At 34.5% G+C, this 21344-nt stretch overlaps 1 protein-coding gene across 1 annotated transcript in view; it reads right to left on the bottom strand.

Annotated features, from left to right (window-relative positions):
• Window positions 1-21344, bottom strand: part of CDH18 (cadherin 18) — a gene marked incomplete at both ends in the record, with an annotated part of 287053 nt that overhangs the window by 67253 nt on the left and 198456 nt on the right. Inside the window, 2 exons of the mRNA XM_080933534.1 lie at window positions 400-653; window positions 15374-15561. Coding sequence (XP_080789660.1) covers window positions 400-653; window positions 15374-15561 — 442 coding nt within the window. The remainder of the gene's footprint in view (window positions 1-399; window positions 654-15373; window positions 15562-21344) is intronic.

Below are 21344 nucleotides of genomic sequence, written 5' to 3'. Positions count from 1 at the left end.
GTGTGTGTGTGTCTGTGGGTGTGTAGGGTTGAAGTCAATATGAGGAATCTTTATCACTGTCTTCTCTTTTTATGGAGAGTAAATATCTCATTGAACACAGAACTAAATGATAAGGCATTGTCTACCTATTCAGTGGCATTCATGGATCTTTGCCTTTGAACTACCATGATCATAAACTATAGTTTTCATTAGATGTTTAGACAAAATATACTCTGGCCTTCCTAAATAGCAAGCTCTATATGCACTGTCGCACTTTCACAACTTTAGTCTACTAATTTATTGAGATAATGACTTACTTGTAATAATTTGAAAACCACGGGAAATATTTTCATAACTATAATTCAAATTAAATTTCCTTAAGACATAAACCAGGTCTTCAAGTACTCAGGAGTAGCATACCTTACTAAGCTGTTAGCACTGTCTGGATCCTGTGCCAAGACAGTGCCAACAATTGTCCCAATCTTGGCATTTTCATAGACTTCCATGACATAGGAAGGCATAGAAAAGAGAGGTGGTTCATCGACATCCCCAACAATGATCTTCAGCATGGTTGCATCCTTAAAGGGACCCAAGTGGGAGAAGCGGAAATCCAGGTGTGTATTGGCTCCTTCAATGTTGAGTGTATAAGACTTCTTTTTCTCATAGTTCAGTGGCTGCAGAGTAAAAATGTGAGAGCCAATGTTAGAATTTCCACATTTTTCAAAGATGCAGTTATTTTCTTACTTAGGAAGATCATATGAGATATGACAACTGACTTTTCTTTAACAAAATAGCTGTAATATTTTTCTGATGTATGATATCCTAACAGCAATAATGGCAATTTAAGGCTTACTCGGTAGAAATTTTCCATAGGCACAAATGGGGTGATAATTACATACAGAAATAAATTCGCCTCTGGAAAACCACATTAATTTTCAGTGACACTTTTTAGTATTCTTCATCCTTCCAATCCTATAGCATACAAGAATTATTAAGTGATTAATCTAAAAATATCTGCTGGTAACTTATTTAAAATTTGAAATGGGCCTGGTGGTAGTGGCACAGGATATTAAGCCCAGTATTTGGGAGGAAGAAGCAGGCTGATCTCTGTGAGTTCAATGCCAGTGTGGACTACAGACCTAGTTCTACAGCAGCCTGTAAAACATAAAAACATCTTGCCTTGAATAAGCAAAAGCAAATACAACAAACAAACAAAGTATAATGAACTAAGTACATTTATTTGATTTACCTCATATTTGGCGATTTTGTGATTTTACTATTGCCATAAGTTCCTTCTCACATTGTACTCTTTTTCAGGTAGATTGAGGAAATAAAGAAACAAATAGAGGAGCGGGGATTGGACAAAAGATCATCCAGAGACTGTCTCACCTGGGGATCCACCCCATATGCAGCCACTAAACCCACACACTATTGCTGATGCCAAGTAGTGCTTACTGGCAGGTACTTGATATGGATGCCTCCTCAGAGGTTCTGCCAGAGCCATGCTGATACAGAGGAGGATGGTTGCAGCTATCCATCAGACTGAACATGGGGACCTCAATGAAGGAGTTAGAAAACAAACTGAAGGAACTAAAAGGGTCTGTAACGTCATGGGAAGAACAAAATGATCAACTAATAAACACACCACAGCTCCCAGAGACTAAAACACCAACCAGTGAGTTCCCATTAGAGAGACCCATGTCTCCAGGTGCATACATAGCAGAAGATAGCATTCTCTGGCATAAATGGGAGGAGAGGCCCCTGGTCCAGCGAAGGCTCATTTTCCCAGTGCAGGGGAATGCCAAGGTGGGAGAGGGTGTTTAGGAGAGAGAGCACCTTCATGGAGGCTATGGGAGGGGGACGGGGTGGGTATTCGGTGAAAGGAGATAACATCTGAAATATAGATACAGAGAATATCCAATCAAAATTGAAAAAAAGTTTCTTCTGTTCTGTATATTGTCTTTCCATTCTATTGCATGTATTCTTTGTGTAATAGAAAATATTTAGTTTGTTTTCTTACTTTGTACTTACAGTATTACTTTATTTTTCTTCTCATATTTATTATCAGATTATGATATTTGGAGCAAATTTTTAATAGCAGTCTTTTTCTCTTTCCTATTTTATACCTATTTTAGCTTTGACCTTATAGGTCATTTTAATCATTTCAGTTACTTTTTTAATTTAAAATCTTCAATAGAAGTTCGTGTTTGAAGAAAGAAGCCAGGGTCTTATGCTAGGTAAATATTCTATAATTCAAATACACAGCTAGTTCTCCAAGTAATAAGTACCTTCAATTATACATGTGTATTTATTAATATTTTATACATATTAAAGTATTATGTATATAAACATATATACATAAACATATATTGATCATCGATATTTGACTTTAAATGCAATGATGTGCCAAAGAATAGCCTTCTATTATTATATGATTCAAAATAATAAACAAGTGTTTTATTTGTAAGTCCTACTGATTGTTGAAAATATTAATGATACAAGCTGAGAAAAATGTGTATGTGACTAGGTGAATTTTATCTTTTCAAAAGTGAAAGTTTGGAAAATGCTAACTAAGGTTCACATTCATATTTGCATGTGGATCTATTATACAAAATGATCTCAGATTTAATTTTCATTGCAGGAACTTTGGATAGAGAAGTTAGAACAGAGGGGATGAGATGCTTTTTTTTTTCACTTGGGAACTATCGTTGTCTTCCTTGGTGCTACTCACCTTAATAAACATCTGTTAGAGAAAATACATAGAACTATGTCATCCCCATTAAGGTTTCTGATATTAAACTACCTTGATTGAACACCATAGCCTTTTGTTCTTGGTGGAATTATCTAGAGCCATTCCTTATAGAGACTATATTTTAGTTTACCTGGAAGAACTGTCCTAGTAATTTGGGTTGCTTAGACTGAACAGCACTCATTTGTAATTTTCTCCAGCAAACATAATCTTGTAGCAGTTCTGAATGTTTTGACAGTCTATAACAAGTGCTGGCAGATCTACTGTCCTGTCAGGCCCACACCCAAGTCTGCAAATGGGCTCTTTCTGATATACTCAGATATTGGAGATGACAACCTTATTTATTTCTATTTGTATAAAGTACCACATTTTATTTGTGAACCTGTTACCTAGACCTAAGCATCTCTTACAAACCCCATGCAGAACTGTTGTTATACTGTAGCTTAAGCTTTAACATGTTATGCGGGGTGTCACATGGGCCTCATTCAACATTGTGGAGAATAGCTACCCAAGAGGTGTATTTAAGGAGATCTTGTGAGCACAATCACCAGTATTATTGATATTCATTTCTTCTACCCATTCCTAATTGCATAAGAAGTTGTCATTCTTAGGTTCTGAGCATTGTATAGACAGGATAACAAGTATTTTGTTTCAAATCCTAGCCTGGAACTTGGAAAACTCAGAGACTCATAGCTGGACCACTGAAGCCATTAGACAGTTTTTAAAGCTTTTATAAAGAAAAAATTATCAAAAGCTGAGCATATGCAATCCACTTATATGCTCATAGAATAAAAATCATATACATTTAGATTTATATGCTTTTAATGATGGGTTAATTAAATCTGCAGTCTGTAGTCTACTAATTAGAAATTGTTTTCTTTGGAAAGAACTGAAACCAAAAATACATCTCTAAAATAATTAATTCTCTTTTGCTTTTCTAGAGTCTACTTTCTTTAAAGAAATAAAAATCTGAGTCTGATTGCATTAGAAATCTAACACAAATCAAAATAATGTATCCCCAAACACTGCAATTTGGAGACCAGACAGGTGCTAGAGAGGTGTTCAGTATTCATGAGCCCTACTTCCAGAAGACCACTTTCTGATTCACACCATCCACATTGAAGTTCACTTGCAGGGGAGGTGACATCCTTCTGACCACCAAGTATGCTACATATTTTCATGGCACTTATGAATATTTATGGCATACATATTACACATATTAAATATAAATAAAATAATTAAATTAAACAATTGCAATAAAGAATTATGGATGAGCACCATCCTCTTTATATCTAGATCAGACTATCAGTATCTAGACTTGCCATATATAAGAAGAAGAAGGCAAGGGACCTTATATTGGCTTAAGATCACTGTTTATAATATTATTTATGAAACCTACTCTGTGTATAATTTTTCACCAATATTGTTATTATTCTAAAATTTGGGTCATATTGCTTCACTAATAATAATTAACACAGTTTTTCTCACAACACCAAATTTTAAATCATCCATCTTTATTCATTTATTCTTGCAGAATATTACTCTGTTCAACTCAGAGAAGTGAAGAAAATTTTGTCCGAATTTGGTTTATTTTGATGTTGCTTTCAAGCTGTGTATCTAAGGGAACAGAACACACAATTTTTAGCAGATCCCTTTGGCAAAATAAATGTCACATGTCTTAATGCTGCCCACCTCATGGTAAGGTACAGGCTGTTTGTGTGGACACATGGTTTCATGTTGATGATCATCTAATATAAGTTTAACTACCTCCAGGCAGACAAAACCATCCTGGGAGACTTGTTTGCCAAGAATGGCAGATGGATGGATAGGGACCATCTGCAGCCACAAAGGAAGGAGAGAATAATTTCAGGTTTTGTCAGAAATTTAAAAACAGATTCACTACTGTGAATTGGAACATATTAAGAGTTACTTTACTGAATGCCATTTGATGATACTGACTTGCACCAATAGAAAAACTGATAGGAAATGTAATAATTCACTTATTCTGTATTTTTCAAAATTATTTATTTATACAAAGTAAATTACCTTTTGTATTATAATCAAAGAACTACATAATCGTGGTATGATACTATTTATCTGTGCTATAAATTTGGTAAACATGTAAAGCTACCCATCATTTATAAATTAAAAGCTCTACAAATCCTTAGATATTTGAATTATAAAGTATTCTTTCTATGGAAGTTATTATTTTTAGTTACAGTCAAAGCTTCAAATGTAATTCATCAAAAACAGTATGCCACAAACAATAAAATGTATTTGCCAAGCCACTTGAATCAAGAAGCTAACTGAAAATTAAAAAAATAAAAGAGAAAATTCATCTAGATTTTTGAAGTATCATGAAAAGCAAATAACAAAAAAAAAAAAATTCTAGGGTATATAAACTAAAATCACAGCACTTTTTTTTTCTTTGCTTAAAAAAAGGAATAACTACAGTCGGGTGTGGCATGGTTAAGACACTATCACTAAATGGCAAAGCCAGTGATCACATGATAAATGAGGGCTCTATTGTAATGCTCTTTTCTACTTATGCTCAGAGGTTCTTCTATGTACATACTGATACTCATTCCAATTTGATCAACCAGGCTGTGCTCAAAGTACAAGAGGAAATATGGACACAGTGTTTCTCCGTTTAGTGGCAGAAATTTGTTTGAAAAGACTGGACTCCGGTCCTTGGCAATTTGGTCATTATTACTTACAGATCCCGTTTCCGTCCTGTATTTGTTGGTGGTTGGGTGTGATTATTTGAATCATTCTAGTTTACAAGACCTTAAAGCTGGAATAAGTCTCCCGGGTGGGATATTGCAAGTTTGCATCATTAGTTTGTATTTACTGTGCAAGGCAGCTAAGCTCATTGTGGTTTTACAATGAAATATCATGAACATTGGGTAATGCTTTCGAGGGACAAATCCAGGCTCAAGAGCAAAAACGTTCCTCTGTGGGTTTGTTTGTTGGCTTGTTTGTTTTGTCATGTTTATTTTGTTTTGTTTTAAGAACTGATTACAATTTAAACTCTGTGAGCTTTGTTTGTTTACTCAGTCATCTATCATGATACTGGCTATTGAATTTAGGGTAATGAAAACACAAAGCAAGTATTCTGCCACTGAGCTATTTGATATATCTAGAATGAATGAATGAATTATAAATTCAAAAGCTAACTCATTACCATCTACTGCAGGAAGCAGCTTTTCTGATGAGGGTTGCGCAAGGAATAGATCTATGAGTATAGTCGTATGTCATCAGGGATCATTTTATTGGTACATCCACTTGACAGTATCATAATAGTAGATTTTCCCCTGGTACTTATAACATCTCTAGTCTTAGGCTCTTGGCTTCATTTTTAGAGTAAAATATGTGTTCCATCTAATGGTCTAGGCCTTAAGTCCACCCAAATAGTGGTTGTTCCATTCAATAAAATGTGTAAAATTATTGTGTGAGAGTATTTTACAGGCAGGTCCAGTAACCTGTATGGCAGGTATGTAAAATGGTGCATGGCTGGGTAGGATTGATCATAGACTCCCTCTCCAGGACAGACATAAACTTCAGCATTGTTTATGCTAGTCAGTAGAAGTGAAATGACAGTTTCTAGTTATTCAGCATAGAATTTCTCTATGTTCAGTGGAATCCTCAAGTGGTAGCTTTATCAATGGGGCTTTACCATCAGGATTTGGATGGTAACCAATAGCATTGTCCATTCCCTATAGGGTTTGGAGGGCAATGATACATCCTTTGGTCAGTAAGAAAAAAGATGGTGCCATTCTAGTTCTGGAATTTTACTTGGTAGCATATATGTCTAGTTGAGACACTGTGCACCCCACTATATAGTAGCTTTTAAATTATTTTCCTTTTTATATGTATCTATGTTTACTAGGCTAATAATTAATAAATTTCCATATTGTCTTTCAAAAATAATTTTGGTGTTTCTTATACCTCCCCATATTTACTACTTTATCCTTCCCTCCCTTCTCTTCCCCATTTAAACTTCTACAACTGGGTGGTTTGCAGACAGCATGAGATTATTCATATTACTTAAATAGGATGCACCATCAGGAATCAGATATATATTCAGAAGAAGAGGTGAAAAGAAGATAGCAAGAAGAAACAGTGGTGGATGACTTTGAATGCTGAACCTGGGATGGCCTTGGTGGGGACATGGTTCCTGCCCCTGGGACAGGGTCTCAGTGTGAGCTTCCAGGAGTGTTGATGACTGCTAAGACAAGGAAAGAAGTTCAGGTTTCTTCAATGAACTGACACTAGGTATATCACTACTCCTCCAGGGAAGGTATCAGGAAGAGTTGGCCAACTTAAAACTAAGTCCTTGTTTGCTTTCTGTTCTGTTTATTTTTCTTCTCACCGTGTTTGTTCTATCATGCTTTCCTTTGGGAGAAAATAAAATCTTAAGTGTGGTATGTAGAAAGCTACAAAGAATCTGGAGGAAAAATGGGAGGGAAAGAATATTGTAAGAAAATATATTGTATGAAAAAACCTTTTAAAATAATAACAATGTAATTTTTAAAACTACTGTAAACTAGGTAAGGAAAAGAAAATCCTAGATCCAGTAGAGTGAAGTATCTCACAAAGTGAAGCAGCTTCCTAACATGCCTCACAGTCTTTCTTTCATTCCTGTGACCTGCACAGTAGATGAAGTGAACTGAATTCAGAAAGGTGTCCTCTGACAACTAAACATATTCACTGGCATACAATGGAAGCACAACACACACAACACACACACAACACACACACAACACACACACATATGCACATGCATGCCTTCACACACACTCACATGGAGAGAAACAAAGAGAGAGACACTCAGAGAGAGACAGAACAAGAGAGACAGAGAAGCACACACATCTATATTTATATAAACACAAAGATATGCACATATATATGATCATATATATAAATGTATGTGTGTTATTTATTATTTCTTTTACTTTTAAGAAATATTTTAGGTGAAATAAGGTTTATAAAATGATGTATATATATAAACACACACATGCACACACACGAACAAACACACATATATATCCTTATATATATATACATGGGTGTGTATGCTTAAGAGGAAGGATTGTTATGGATACGTTAGTAGCTACTAAATTAAATAACAATAATTCTTCAAGAAGATTTCCTTACATTTTTCTTAGTAAACAAATTAATTTATAAATTTTTCTCTTTATAAAATTTCTTGTTACTAAAATTTATTTTCTAACCTATAGTTTTTATTAATCTTCTGTTCTAATCTTTCAGTAAAATATGTTTATTTAATTTATCTACTACTACTACTACTATTATTATTATTATTATTATTATTATTATTTTCATTTTGGTTTTTAATATTTTTAAAAGTTGAATATTTTTCTGAGATATATTTAGCATAACACTTGTTCAACTGTGTTTTCGTGTTTTATTTTGTGCCATGAATTTATATGGATAATTTGAGTATGTTACATGCTCATAATTAACTGGTGGCTTTAGGGATATAACATTTCTTCCATTTCTAATTTTAGTTTCAAATTCATCATGAGTAGCAGGATGTCTCCTATTTGGACTTCCGCTTCCATTACCACTTTTATAACTTAAACTACTGTGTTTCAAATATCCCTGGGTCAAAAGGATAAAAGTCTTGTGATATTTGGGAAAATGATCAATTTTTTGTTTTCTTGGCTTCTAGTATCCAACTTTTTATTATATGCTCAATCGACAGTTTTCACAGACAGGTATTCATTTCATAAGATAGTAAAAGTAGATCATTTCCCTCTATTTCTCTTATGAATTATTAGCATTTCTTATTCCATCACCTTTACATTGACTTTGCTTGCCGAGAATGAAATTAATTTGCTGTCTATAACTCATGTTCTTTTATTCTTAATTGTTACTGAAACTATTGATGAATGTTTTTCCTCTCTACCCATTTTCTGCATTGTTCAGTCCAATGGTTAGCTGCAAGCATCCTCACTTATATCTGTATGATTCTGGCAGAGCCTCTGAGGAGCTATCTATGTCAGGCTCCTGCCAGGAAGCACTTCTTAGCATCATGAATAGTGCCTGGGTTTGTTGGTTGCATATGGGGTGGATTCCCAGGTGAGGTAGTCCCTGGATTTTTTTTCTTTTCCTGGGTGGTTTGTTCTCCCTTCTAAGAAGTACTGAGGCATCCAAATTCTGGTCTTTCTTCTTTTGAGTTTCATAAGGTCTGCAAATTGTTTCTTGGTATTCAGAGCTTTTTGGGACTAGAATCCACTTATCAGTGAGTGCATACCATATGTGTTTTTTTGTAACTGGGTTCCTCACTAAGGAGGAGAACTTCTAGCTCCATACATTTGCCTAAGCATTTTCATATTTCTTCTGTCTGAGGTAATTCCTAGTGCATGGAAAATGATTAGTAGTTCTTTCCTCTCAAATATATACTTATGTTTAGTCTGCTACTTCAATGGTGAATGCAAAATTTCAATATACTTCTGAAGTATGAATTTTCAGCAGCTAACCTGTCCTGTTTAAAATAAACAGATTCACTTAATCTTGGCTTATATTTAATTGTTCAATTGTTCTTTTCCCACCATGAGGATAAGAAGTCATAAACATTGAGACATGTCTTAATGGATTAAGCTACAAATGAATTTGTTTTTAATTCAGGCTGTGTATTCTCTCTTATAATATGAGCTGATATTGTTCAAAACCCAATGTATGAGCAAACAGCTTGCCATAAAATAGTTGAAGGAACACAAAGAATTAGAGTTAGTTTTTCTGCGCATATTTTCTCCTCAGTAATAAAATAGCTCATCCACCATCTTTTTATCTATTTGTCATTCAGTGTGAAGAGTCAATTAGCTCTTATTTCTAACTATAAGATGTCTAAGTGATTTTGTAATATCTTTAATTAAAATAACTGTACAACAATGAAACTAACAATATTTAGAAAAAATTCTTTACATTCTTGGTTTCTGCAAAAAGTGCTTACCCAGGGACAATTTTACTTTCTTTGGGCAATTGGGTTTCTCTTACTTCTCTTTAGATAATGTTCAATACTCTAATCTAATACCTCATTATCAATGAGTTCAGTGCGATTTTCACAGAAGATTTTACTTTAATTTTATCTCATTACTCTTAGTAATTGCCTTTCCATGTCATTGCTCTTTCTCAGATATAACACATTTTTGCTCTTCTATATAAATCCATTTCATATTAACGGAGATTGTTGCCATATATCACAACAGACTTGTTCAATCCGGGTTTACATATTTAGAACTTTTAAATAATTACTCATTAATTTCTTCTACTATCCCTTCAAACACCCTTGTGTGTTTCTCCACTTAAGCTATAGTACCTTAAAGACTATATGGATGCTGAAAGTTTTATCTAGCCAAGAAATATTGGCCACGTTTTCATGGAGTACAAGGTAGAAGGATTATAGGTTCTGGTCTTCCAGGCCATAGGAAAGGATTTCTTTTATGTAACTTGTATGATATACCTTCATTTTATTTGTATTCCACAGAGAGTTGATGGGAATTCAGTTAACTTTCCAATTCCATACATTAAAGTTTGATTTAGATTCTGCAAAACAGCCAATCCAAAGTAGTATACAATATCATAGTAACAACATGGCCTATATTTTGCTTTAAAGTTTGCATTTTAAATTATGATACATGAACATAAGGGAAAATTAGATCAATTTAGCTCTTAATTTCTCTGTCTGCACTTCCTTGTTAGGTATTCTTTGTAGTTCTTTTTTAGGTTTTGCAAGTGTGGTGGACCTCCTGCGGGGATGAGAATTCTTACATCGCTTGCTTTTATAGATTTCACTTATGAAAATTGTCAATATTTATTTATATATAATTCCAATATCAATAATAATTAGAATGACATGTTTTTACTTTTCTTACTCAAATGTGAAAATATATTTAATCTTAAAAATCATTATATACGTGATTAGACAAAATTTTATGTATGTATATGAATATTTGTACACACACACACACATATATATACTATATATTCAAATACACATACGTACATAACACATGTACATGTATATGTGCACGCGCACACACACACACACACACACACACACACACACACACATATGGCGTAAGTTAAAAAAATCAAAATATATCAATATCCATGACTCAATGTAACTCAAGTAACCACAATGTCTTATCAGACCCCAGTTTCTAATACTGTAACATATCATGTTATGAATTATATACATCTAAGGCAATAATAAACATTTAATTGTTCTGAATTATTCATTATTCCGGGATCATAATCATACCGTCAAGAATAGAGTTTGACCAATCTGTTTTTTCTATCAAATACAATATAAAGAGAGCAATCCAACTTATCAAACTGAAATTTGGACTCTTTTCTACACTGCTTCTAGAAGAGCAAAATAATTTCCCAAATTCTAGAACAGTCTAAGAATCAAGCAAAGATTGATTTAATTTTAAAAAGCAGAATAGCAAACAATTGTTCATAATGAAGAATGTATTAGAATCACAATGTGGAAATCATCATTATTCTTTGTGTTTGTATATACAAAGATCGTTGTTTTGTCTTATTCATTTGTGTGTGTGTGTGTGTGTGTGTGTGTGTGGCTCAACAAACATTAAAATCCATATAAAAAGTAATTAAAAACATCCTCATATTTCTTAATCTTTCATTCAAAGCAAAACAAAAACCAGAAGAATCTCAATAAACAGTAGTTTTTTTAAAGAACAAATGTATGTTATTTGTCATCATACTAATACAGTGAAATCAGAAAAATATTATAAAATTCTCTTAATTTGACTATATTGTTTGTGTGGGCACTGCAAACATGTAGTACACACAGTTCTTATATGCATGTGCTATATCAGATGCTTAAAACAATTGTAAATATTTTAAATGTGTTTTTGTTTTTTTTAAAAAAAAATCAATGTTGATTTTCTCACTAAAGGCATCCCATAGACCCTTTCTCCTAAACATCATATACTATCACCAACAATATCATTTACTCTCTACAACCTGACAGTAATGTACTATTGCTTAACATGTCACTGAGACAATCGAACATAGAGAAATCAATCTCGTTACCAACTAGAATTTTCATCTCTACTGATAAGCATCCATGGTGCTAGAATTTCATTACAATAGTAGAAAAAGTGCTTATCAGTATCAACTAGCTACATTCCCTCTGACTTAGAGCAGAATTTTGTGTGTAAAATATACTGGTGAGAAACTGGCAGAAATGATATGAGCTAACCAACTACTTTGAAAAGAATAAATTTGAGGATCACTCCATTAGATCATGATCCTTTATGACCCAGGTGAGAGAACAATCAAATTAATCAAGGTTAATGGCTTCCATAGAAAGGAGTAGTCAAGCTAGGTGAAGGTGCATTTAAAACAAAACTTTGGCTGGTTGTCTTTTGTAAACAAAGACAGAATTGAAGTTGTCTTTTATTATGGGAAATTTTGAGTAAAATGCCATGTGTTACTTTAAAAAATAAAAACAAGATGCTATGTCTTGAGTTGATAAATAATGAAATAAGAAAGAAAGATACATACTTGTGAGAAAGTGGTTGATAAAAGAATTACAATAACAACTAAAGTTGGAACCTTGGAGTTACAATGGCAGCTTCAGAACAAATAACTCAGTGATTCAGAGCAGTTATTCCTGCAGAGGACCTAGACTTGCTGCCCAGAATTCACATGATGCTCTATAACTGAACATAACTCTATTTCCTAGGGAGCTTGTGCACTTTTCTCACCTCCACAGGCACTAGACATGCATGTGGTACATAGAAACACATCCAAGCAAAATGCTCATACACATAACATAAATAAACCAAATACCTAGAACAACTTCTCCACAGGGACCTTTTTTATAAAGTGCCCCTAAGAAGAGATTCTGAAAGCCCACTAGACAGAAATCATCCACAAGCTTCAGGTGCTCTTGTGAGAGAAATGAATGAAACTTCCAATTCTTCCTTATCTGTTTCACCTTTCCACCAAGTCAGGCTCCATTAAACCATGAGTAAAACTTATCAAAGGGTATTTACAATGTCCCATGCAATGCATCAGAGACTTCAACTTGACAATTTCCTGTTGAAGCAATGATATGAACCTGTATAAGTCAGTGTGCCTGCTGCTGATTTATAGAGCAGTACTGATTTTGATCTCTGAGGAGATTAGCTTTTCTGCTTTGCTGACTAAGGTGAGCTACCTTAGAGATTAAGTGAGAAACAGGTTTTTCAAGGATTGTTTTATCTGAATCTTGCCACCGGACCCAGTATCTTCCGAAGTTTAAAACACACCGGAGTGCAGAATTCTTTCTTTCAAATTGCAAATACTTATAAAATACACAGGAATATATTGACTGAGAAATTGGTACTTATTTGAAGCTATTAAAATATTGTATGAGCTAACATTAATTCTGCTCTGAAGGAAGTAAACCTAGGAAATCAAGCCCAGGTTAGAGACAATTATAAATAATTATCAAGATGATTTTCTGTAAATTGTCACTAATATTTATCTAGTTGAAATTTTCTCTTGAAAAAAATCCATTGTATGCATAGAAAATGCAATGTCATCAAACATGTGATTGCTAAGTTTTTATTTTGGAAAATAAGCTAAATATGGTCATGTAGGTGGTAAGAGCACTTCATTATCCTCAGTGGCATAAAGGCGTGTGCTTTATTGGTTAAGAAGAAATAACTACTACCAGCTTTAGTTCTGATTTTTAGTGTGAGGGATTGAATAGAATAGCATGGTATTGTTGGGCTTAGGGTTTGAATGTTTGATCCAAGGGAGGTGACATTATTAGAAGGTGGTGTGACTTTGCTGGAGTAGGTACACCAGTGTTGGAGAAGACTATCATTAATGGAGGCAAGTTTGAGATCTTATATGCTCAAGAGCTGCACAATGAGGAACACAGTCTCCCCTGGATGCCTGAGGATCAAGATGCATAACTTTCTGCTCCTTCTCCAGGACTACCTAGACCTTTTCCTGTTTCCCATAATGATGATAATTGGGAAAAATTCTCTAAAACTGTAAATCAGCTTCAATTAAATGTTGTTTTTTATGAGTTGCTTTTGTCATGGTGTCTCCTCACAGCAATAAAACCCTCATTAAGAAACCAATATTATGCTTAATTATATTTTATTATAATTATATATATATATATAACAAATTATATATATAATTATATAATAACTTTAATTACAAAGTTAATAATGCTCAATACTAGTATGACCTCAATAACACATTCTATAACTTGATTGCTATAAATATATCTGTAAATATTAGTTATTCCCACTTGTTTTTTGTTTGTCTCAGAGTATGCACACTATCATAAGTTCTATTATTCTACCATTGATTTTTTTCTTTCAGATAATCTCTCCAATGTGTCTCTTAAATCGATGATTCTCTTGAATTACCTCTTCCATTTATTTTTTATGGAGCTCAGTTCTTACTGTAACAATTAACAGTCTTCATTCTCCCTCCTTCAAATTATAGTAATCTACCATTTTAATATTCAAGTAACATCAAATTCCTGACAGAGGCTTTGAAAATTCAAACACAAACAAAACTTAGAATTTAATTCCATATCACTAACTTTTGGTAAACTTACAGGAAACTTTGGAGAAAGGGATATGACTCTAGGAAGAGAGATCATAGTGAACAGAAGATTCAATTCTTATTATAGAGGACTGAGAGCTACACAAAATGATGGAATATACACATGGACAGAGGAGGTCATGTCATGCATGAGAAAAATTACGGGGCAAATGGAACTGTCACCAAACAAAAACAAGGATGACTAAATGGATTCAGAAACCTAGTATTCTTGTATTTGAGACCTATAGTCATTTCATCTACTCCCTACCTGGTTTCCGTGCTGGGGGAAGTGCCCATAGCACCCCACATGAGGATCGTGACCACTTATCACAGAGCAAAGTTCTCCATGCCAATGAGGTATCTAGATACACTGACCATGCGGATTGAACCAATGAGTTCTCCTTCCCGGAAATTCCTTCCTGCAAAGGGCATTTAATCTCTGGTCCCCCCTGAGTAAATTATATTCACCCATTTTCCATGGTGAACACTAAATAGTTTGGACAAACAAGGGCTCTCTAGCTCATCAAGAACCACCGCGAGAAGAAGCCTTCATCATATAGAGCCTTGCTGCCTAAGTCACCGGCAGAAGGCCAACAGCTGCTAATGGACACCAGAGAGGTTGGGAAACCCCCAACCCGGCCTCTGGCCTCCTCCATTCCCAACTCCTAGCAGATCGCGGGGGCGACAGGACACCCAGGAGTTGAAGATCTCCTGTCTCCTTGGCCTCATCCTGCCTTGTTTCTCACCGGGGCTGGGTCCACATCTTAGGCTATGGTTGTAACCTAATACCTCTAGGTCTGTTTGCCCAAGTGGAGTTTGCACACCCCAGTAGTGAGGAATAAGGATAACGTGGAACCATAGGGTACGAGGGAAAGATGGTTTTCTGTGGAGTCTTTTATATATAAATAGAAGAAAATATATAATACTATGCTCACTTTCTTTTAACAACGAGAAACATAATATATGCTATATATGCTAAAGTTGATTTCTGATGACTGATGTGGATCCACATATTCTTTGTTTGTTTACCTTCTTTAAAGAAAGAATTCCTTCTCTGGTGTCCTTGTCAGTGGAAATAGAGAACACTCCAATCCCGTCTCCATTAGTGATAGAGTAGGTCATATCTGCATTTGAGCCTGTGTCTGCATCATTTGCCTTGATTTTCCCAACAGCCGAACCAACTTGAGCAGACTCAGGAACATACAGTTGATAATGTTCTGGAAAATATTTCACATTAAAGTTACACATGACAATAAGTTTCATAACAGAAATATAAGAAATAATATCTCTTATCTGCATTATCAAATCAACATAATATAGAATGAAATGCCTGTAAATATTCTTTTAGGTTGGGATAAATGTCTCAATATATGTAAATATTATATGTAAAATTATAGATAGTAGTGTACCTTTACCTCCATATTATCTTAGCTATATATCGTCTTTGCCTACATAGTATTACATTTACCTAAGCAAAAGGATAATAATAAACTAATGATAGAAAATTTATGTATAGTGAATAAAATTGAATCAATCAAACATAAGTAATCCCAGTTTACTTTTTTTCTTTGCATTAATGTGAAGTTCAAATATGTATTAATATGTGTTTGTGTGTGTGTATTTATGCATGCTTTAAATTTAACCAGGTAAAGGACACTGGAAAATTATGTTTTCAAAACTAAATCAAGCCAGTGGACCAGCTGAAGGATGAAAATCCACATAGAAGGTGATATGCCATTGTTGTGTAGTGGCTTAGGTGTTGACTGTTTTTCCAATGTACAAAATAAACTCATACTAAATGTATCATAATTCAGAATTTCGGAACAAAAATAAACTGAAATTTTTAATGCCACAAAATATTGAGGTAGTGTTTCTTTAAATATTTATTAATATATTTAAATGAATATTACTTTAACTAGTATTAAAATTATTTTATTACAACATTCAATGGAACAGTATCAATACTATGACTCTTGAATTTAAGTCTAATTGAAGAAATCATTTACCCAATATTCTAGTAATAATATTAAGCAGGTAATGTGAAAATAAAGATTTCAAACTGGAACTTGGTACTTATTGTGGTACAAAAGACAGAAAAATGGATATCACAAATTCTCCCTCATCTAAATTTAAAAACTCCTGGTGCTGTAGACGCCAAATATCTAGAAATTACTTGGAAGTGCTAACTTCAGAAAGGGGTGATGGTAAACATGCAGCTAATGTTCAAGTAGAAGTGATAGGGAAACTCCATGTTTCAAAAAGTTAGAGAAGGAGAGAGGATGCTGTCATAAGATAGGCAAAGAAGAAAAGAAGATGGTTAACCACACTGAAGATGCTCTGAAAATGAAATCCTAATGCTTTGTAACTAAATAACAATCTATTAAATAGAATGGTTGCAAGGAAGATACTCTGCATGGCTGACAAAAAGCTTCATCTAGAAGCCAGGGGTACCTTCTTATGACTCCCCAGCCAATGAGGCCAAAGATGCTGCCAAAACAGCTAAGATTCTTGTATTTTCTATTGGTTGCCCACCAGAACATGGACAGTGATATTCTATAGTTTATGCCACAACATATTGGTAGAATTATATAGAGAAAGAAAATTGAACTAAGCAAGTAACTGTCCAGTTTTGTGTAGCTAAATAATATCAGACATAACTCACACTGGTGAATAAAAGGTATCAATTATATTACCTGATCTGAATCCCACTATGACAAATATCAACCATCCATATAAAATGAGTCAGTTGTGAAACAGTCATGTGCCTGATTTACTGAGTGTTCCTCAAATCTGAGGCTCCAAGGATAGTATCCACACCAAGCTGTGTACATCTATTCAAAAGTCTTGGGGAGGATTATTGGATGGAAGAGCTTAACTCTGTTGTTCATTCAAATTGACATATTGTGTGATACAATTCTAAATATATTAATACACCCATAGTCAATTGCTGCTTTTAGGCTTAGTCACAGACACTTTGTTGCTGTAAATATTAAAAAATAAGTATAGTTTATTTCTTTATTGGCCACGAGGTCTCACTCCTCAGGCCTGGTCTTAGTATGAAGCCATGCACAACTCTTTTGCCCTGTCTAAGCCACCCCCACTGCCTAACTTTGTTCATGAAACTCCCTTACCTTGGTGGTTTTCCACAGCCTGTTTTCTGTCTCCTTCCTGGGGTGTTTGTTAACCCCAAAACCCATACAAATATAACTCTCAGCCTGATAGCATTTCATACAGGTTTATGTATTCAATTCTCAATCCACAAACCCTCCACACAATAAGATTACATCAAATAGACAAAGATACAAACTGCCCTTCTACATGAGATATTAGACCTATAAAATCCTTAATGTTCAAAGCTGTTTAATATCAATTATGCCCACCTGGATCTAGCTGGTCTTTCTGGACTTTCGTATTGGAGTTTCTTGTTCTCTGACCTCTCCTCTCTGATTTCTCTCCACCTCCCTCACCCAGCCCTTTATTCTACTAATAAAAATGGGAAGGTTCAGATGAAGTCACATCTTAAGTATATGACTGGGCAGCCCTTCTTGGGGAAGTGGAATTAATTTTAAAATAGGAACACATTCAGGACAACACACAAAACCTCTTTGAGTAATAAAATGTGGCAGCTGAAAAAAAAAAAAAAGTTTATGGTTGTGCTTTTATCATGTTGAGAATGTGTAGGTTAAGTTTTCAACCTTAAACAAGACAGAATACTGTTCCTTGCTAGACACAGTGAGTATTACAGAAGGTGGGGTTGCAAAACATTAGAAGCCATAGGATACAGAAAATAAATTTAAAAAGATCATCTTCAGGGATGCATATGGCCACTTCAATCAGTCGTAAAATTCTGGCAAATTTCTAATACCGGTAAGGGTTTAAATGATATTGGTCTATCGATGATCAGAAACAGAGTCAGGAAGAGTTTATCTCCAGGCAGATCTCCAGGCAGAAAACAGAAATTGTTTCCAAGTGATAGATTCAAGAAAGGAAATCATTGACTTCACCTGTGTATACCTAGTGGCAAAACATATGGGATCAATGGATAATTTCAATCCAAGGTCAGAAGTGTAACAAATGTAAAATTCAAAGGGCCACACATAAAGAAAAGATTAATGAATCTAAGGAAGTATCCAGAAGTAAGGATGACAAGAAAAAACATGAGAAATTAGTACCGAGAAAGCACTATCAACAAAGAACTAAAGTAATAAAGATAAATAAAAGATTATGCATAAAAAAGACACTTGGTACACCTTCTTTTTATTTTTCACTAATTAATTAATTTATTTATAATATTAAGCATGCTAAGTAATAGGGTAAAAATAATAACATGTATTCCTAATGTCAAATACACGTAATACAAGCACATAATACAAAAAAGTCAGAGCATAGTTTAATGAAATAATGAAAACAGTACTGAAAACAATCTTTCAAAACTAGTTTGACCTAAAGAAGAAAAGAATAAAATTTCCAAACCCTTAACCATAATAAGGAAAAACCTCCCCATAAAACCAGATACACTGAAACTAATAGAGGAGAAAGTGGTAAAGAGCTTAGAACACATAAGCACAGAGGAAATTTTTCTGAGCATAACAACAATGGTTTGTGCTCTAAAATCAAGGATAAGCAAAGGGACCTCATGAAATTGCAGTTCCTGTAAGGCTAAGGACACTGTCAATAGGATATAATGGCAACCAACAGATTGGGAAAGGACCTTTTCCAATCCTACATGTGAGAGAGGGCCAGTATTCAATATGTAGAAAGAACTCCAGAAGTTAGACTCCAGAGAATCAAACAATCCTATTAAAAATAGGGTACTGGGTTGTAATTTTGATGGGGGTTGTATTGAATCTGTAGATTGCTTTTGGTAGGATGGCCATTTTTAAAATGTTGATTCTTCCAATCCATGAGCATGGGAGATCTTTTCATTTTCTGAGATCTTCCTTGATTTCCTTTTTTAGAGGTTTGAAGTTCTTGTCATACAGGTCCTTCACTTGCTTAGTTAGAGTCACACCAAGGTATTTCATAGTTTTTGTGACTATTGTGAAGGGTATCTTTTCCCTAATTTCTTTCTCCACATGTTTGTCCTTTGAATAGAGTTGGAAAGATCAATGTGCAATTTCATCTGGAATAACAGAAGACCTAGAATAGTGAAATCCATCCTCAACATCCTTAGCCATCAGGGAAATGCAAATTAAAACAACCCTGAGATTCCACCTCACACCAGTCGGATTGGCCAGAATCCAAAACTCAGATGACAGCAGAAGCTTGTGAAGTTTTGGAGAAAGAGGAACACTTCTCCACTGTTGGTGGGGTTGTAAACTGATACAACTACTCTGGAAATTAGTCTGGCGATTCCTCAGAAAATTGGACATAGTACTTCCTGAAGATCCAGCCATTCCTTTTCTGGGCATATACCCCAGAAACACTCCAATAGACAACAAAAATACATGCACCACAATGTTCATAGCAGCTCTATTTATAATAGCCAGAAGCTAGAAATAACCCAGATGTCCTTCAGTAGATGAATAGATACAAAAATTGTGGTATATTTACACAATGGAGTACTACTCAGCTATCAGAAACAATGACTTAACCAAATTCTTAAGAAAATGGTTGCATCTAGAGAATATAATCCTGAGTGAGATAACCCAGTCACAAAAGAACAGACATAATATGCAGTCACTGATAGTGGGATGCTAACCCCAGAGGCTTGGACTGCCCCAGAAACAACTCACAGACTGTGTGAAGTTCAAGAAAAAAACAAAACAGAACAAAACAAAACAAAACAAAAAAACATTATGCTCAATCCTTACACACCAAGAAAATGTTGACTAATTCCGGGTTACATCCTGTTTTACATGTACTTTTTGCTTATTGTAACTAGTAAGACCTTAATGCAGAGTATCAAACCTTAAAAAAAAGAAAAAAAAAAGCCAAGCACTGACAAAAATGTATTTGTATACATTTATGCAAAAATGTTTAATTTTTTTCTTTCATCTTTGTTTTTTAAAATAAAGTTTTAAATAAATAAATAAATAAATAAATAAATAGAGGGAAAAAAAAATAGGGTACAATGCTAAACAAAGAATTCCCAACTGAGGAATTTGGAATTGCCAAGAAGCATATAAGGAATAAGGAACTGTTCAAAATTCCTAGTCATCAGGGAAATGCAAATCAAAACAACCCTGAGTTTCTACCTCATACCAGTCAGAAGGGCTAAAATTAAAACAAAAGAAAACAAAACAAAACAAAACAAAAAAATAAACCAGGTGACAACAGATGCTGCCAAGGATGTAAGGAGGTAGAGAAAGAATAAAACTCCTCCATTGTTGGTGGAATTCCAAGCAGATACAAACACTGTGGAAATCAGTTTGGTGGTACCTCAGAAAATTGGACATAGTACTACCTGAAAACCCAGATATTTCACTCTTGGGCATTTACTGTAAAGATGCTGCAACATATAACAAGGACACATGCTCCACAATGTTCATAGCAGCCTTATTTATAATAAACAGAAGCTAGGAAAAAAAACCCAGATGTTTGTCAATAGATGAATGGATACAGAAATTTTGGTGCATTTATACAATAGAGTACTACTCAGTTATTATAACAGTGACTTTATGAAATTCCTAGGCAAATGGATGGAACTATAAGTTATCATCCTGAGTTAGGTAACCCAGTCACAAAAGAATACACATGGTAAGCACTCACTGATAAGCTGATAGTACCCCAAAAATCCCAGAGTTCCCAAGAAGCAATTCACAGAATTTATGATCTCAAAAAGAAAGAATGCCAGAATGTGGATGACACAGTTCTTCTTAGAAGGTAGAATAAAGCACTCACAGGAGGAAATACAGGGCCAAATAGGGGAACATGGATTGAAGAAAAGATCATTCAGAGACTGCCTCACCTGGGGAACCTCCACATAAGCAGCCTCCAAACCCAAGCACTATTGTTGATGCCAAGAATTGCTTACTGGCAGGAGCCAGATATGGATGTC

Source organism: Micromys minutus (genome assembly GCF_963924665.1).
Source record: "Micromys minutus genome assembly, chromosome: 20".
NCBI lineage: Eukaryota > Metazoa > Chordata > Mammalia > Rodentia > Muridae > Micromys > Micromys minutus.
This window is presented reverse-complemented; position numbering and strand designations above follow the sequence as displayed.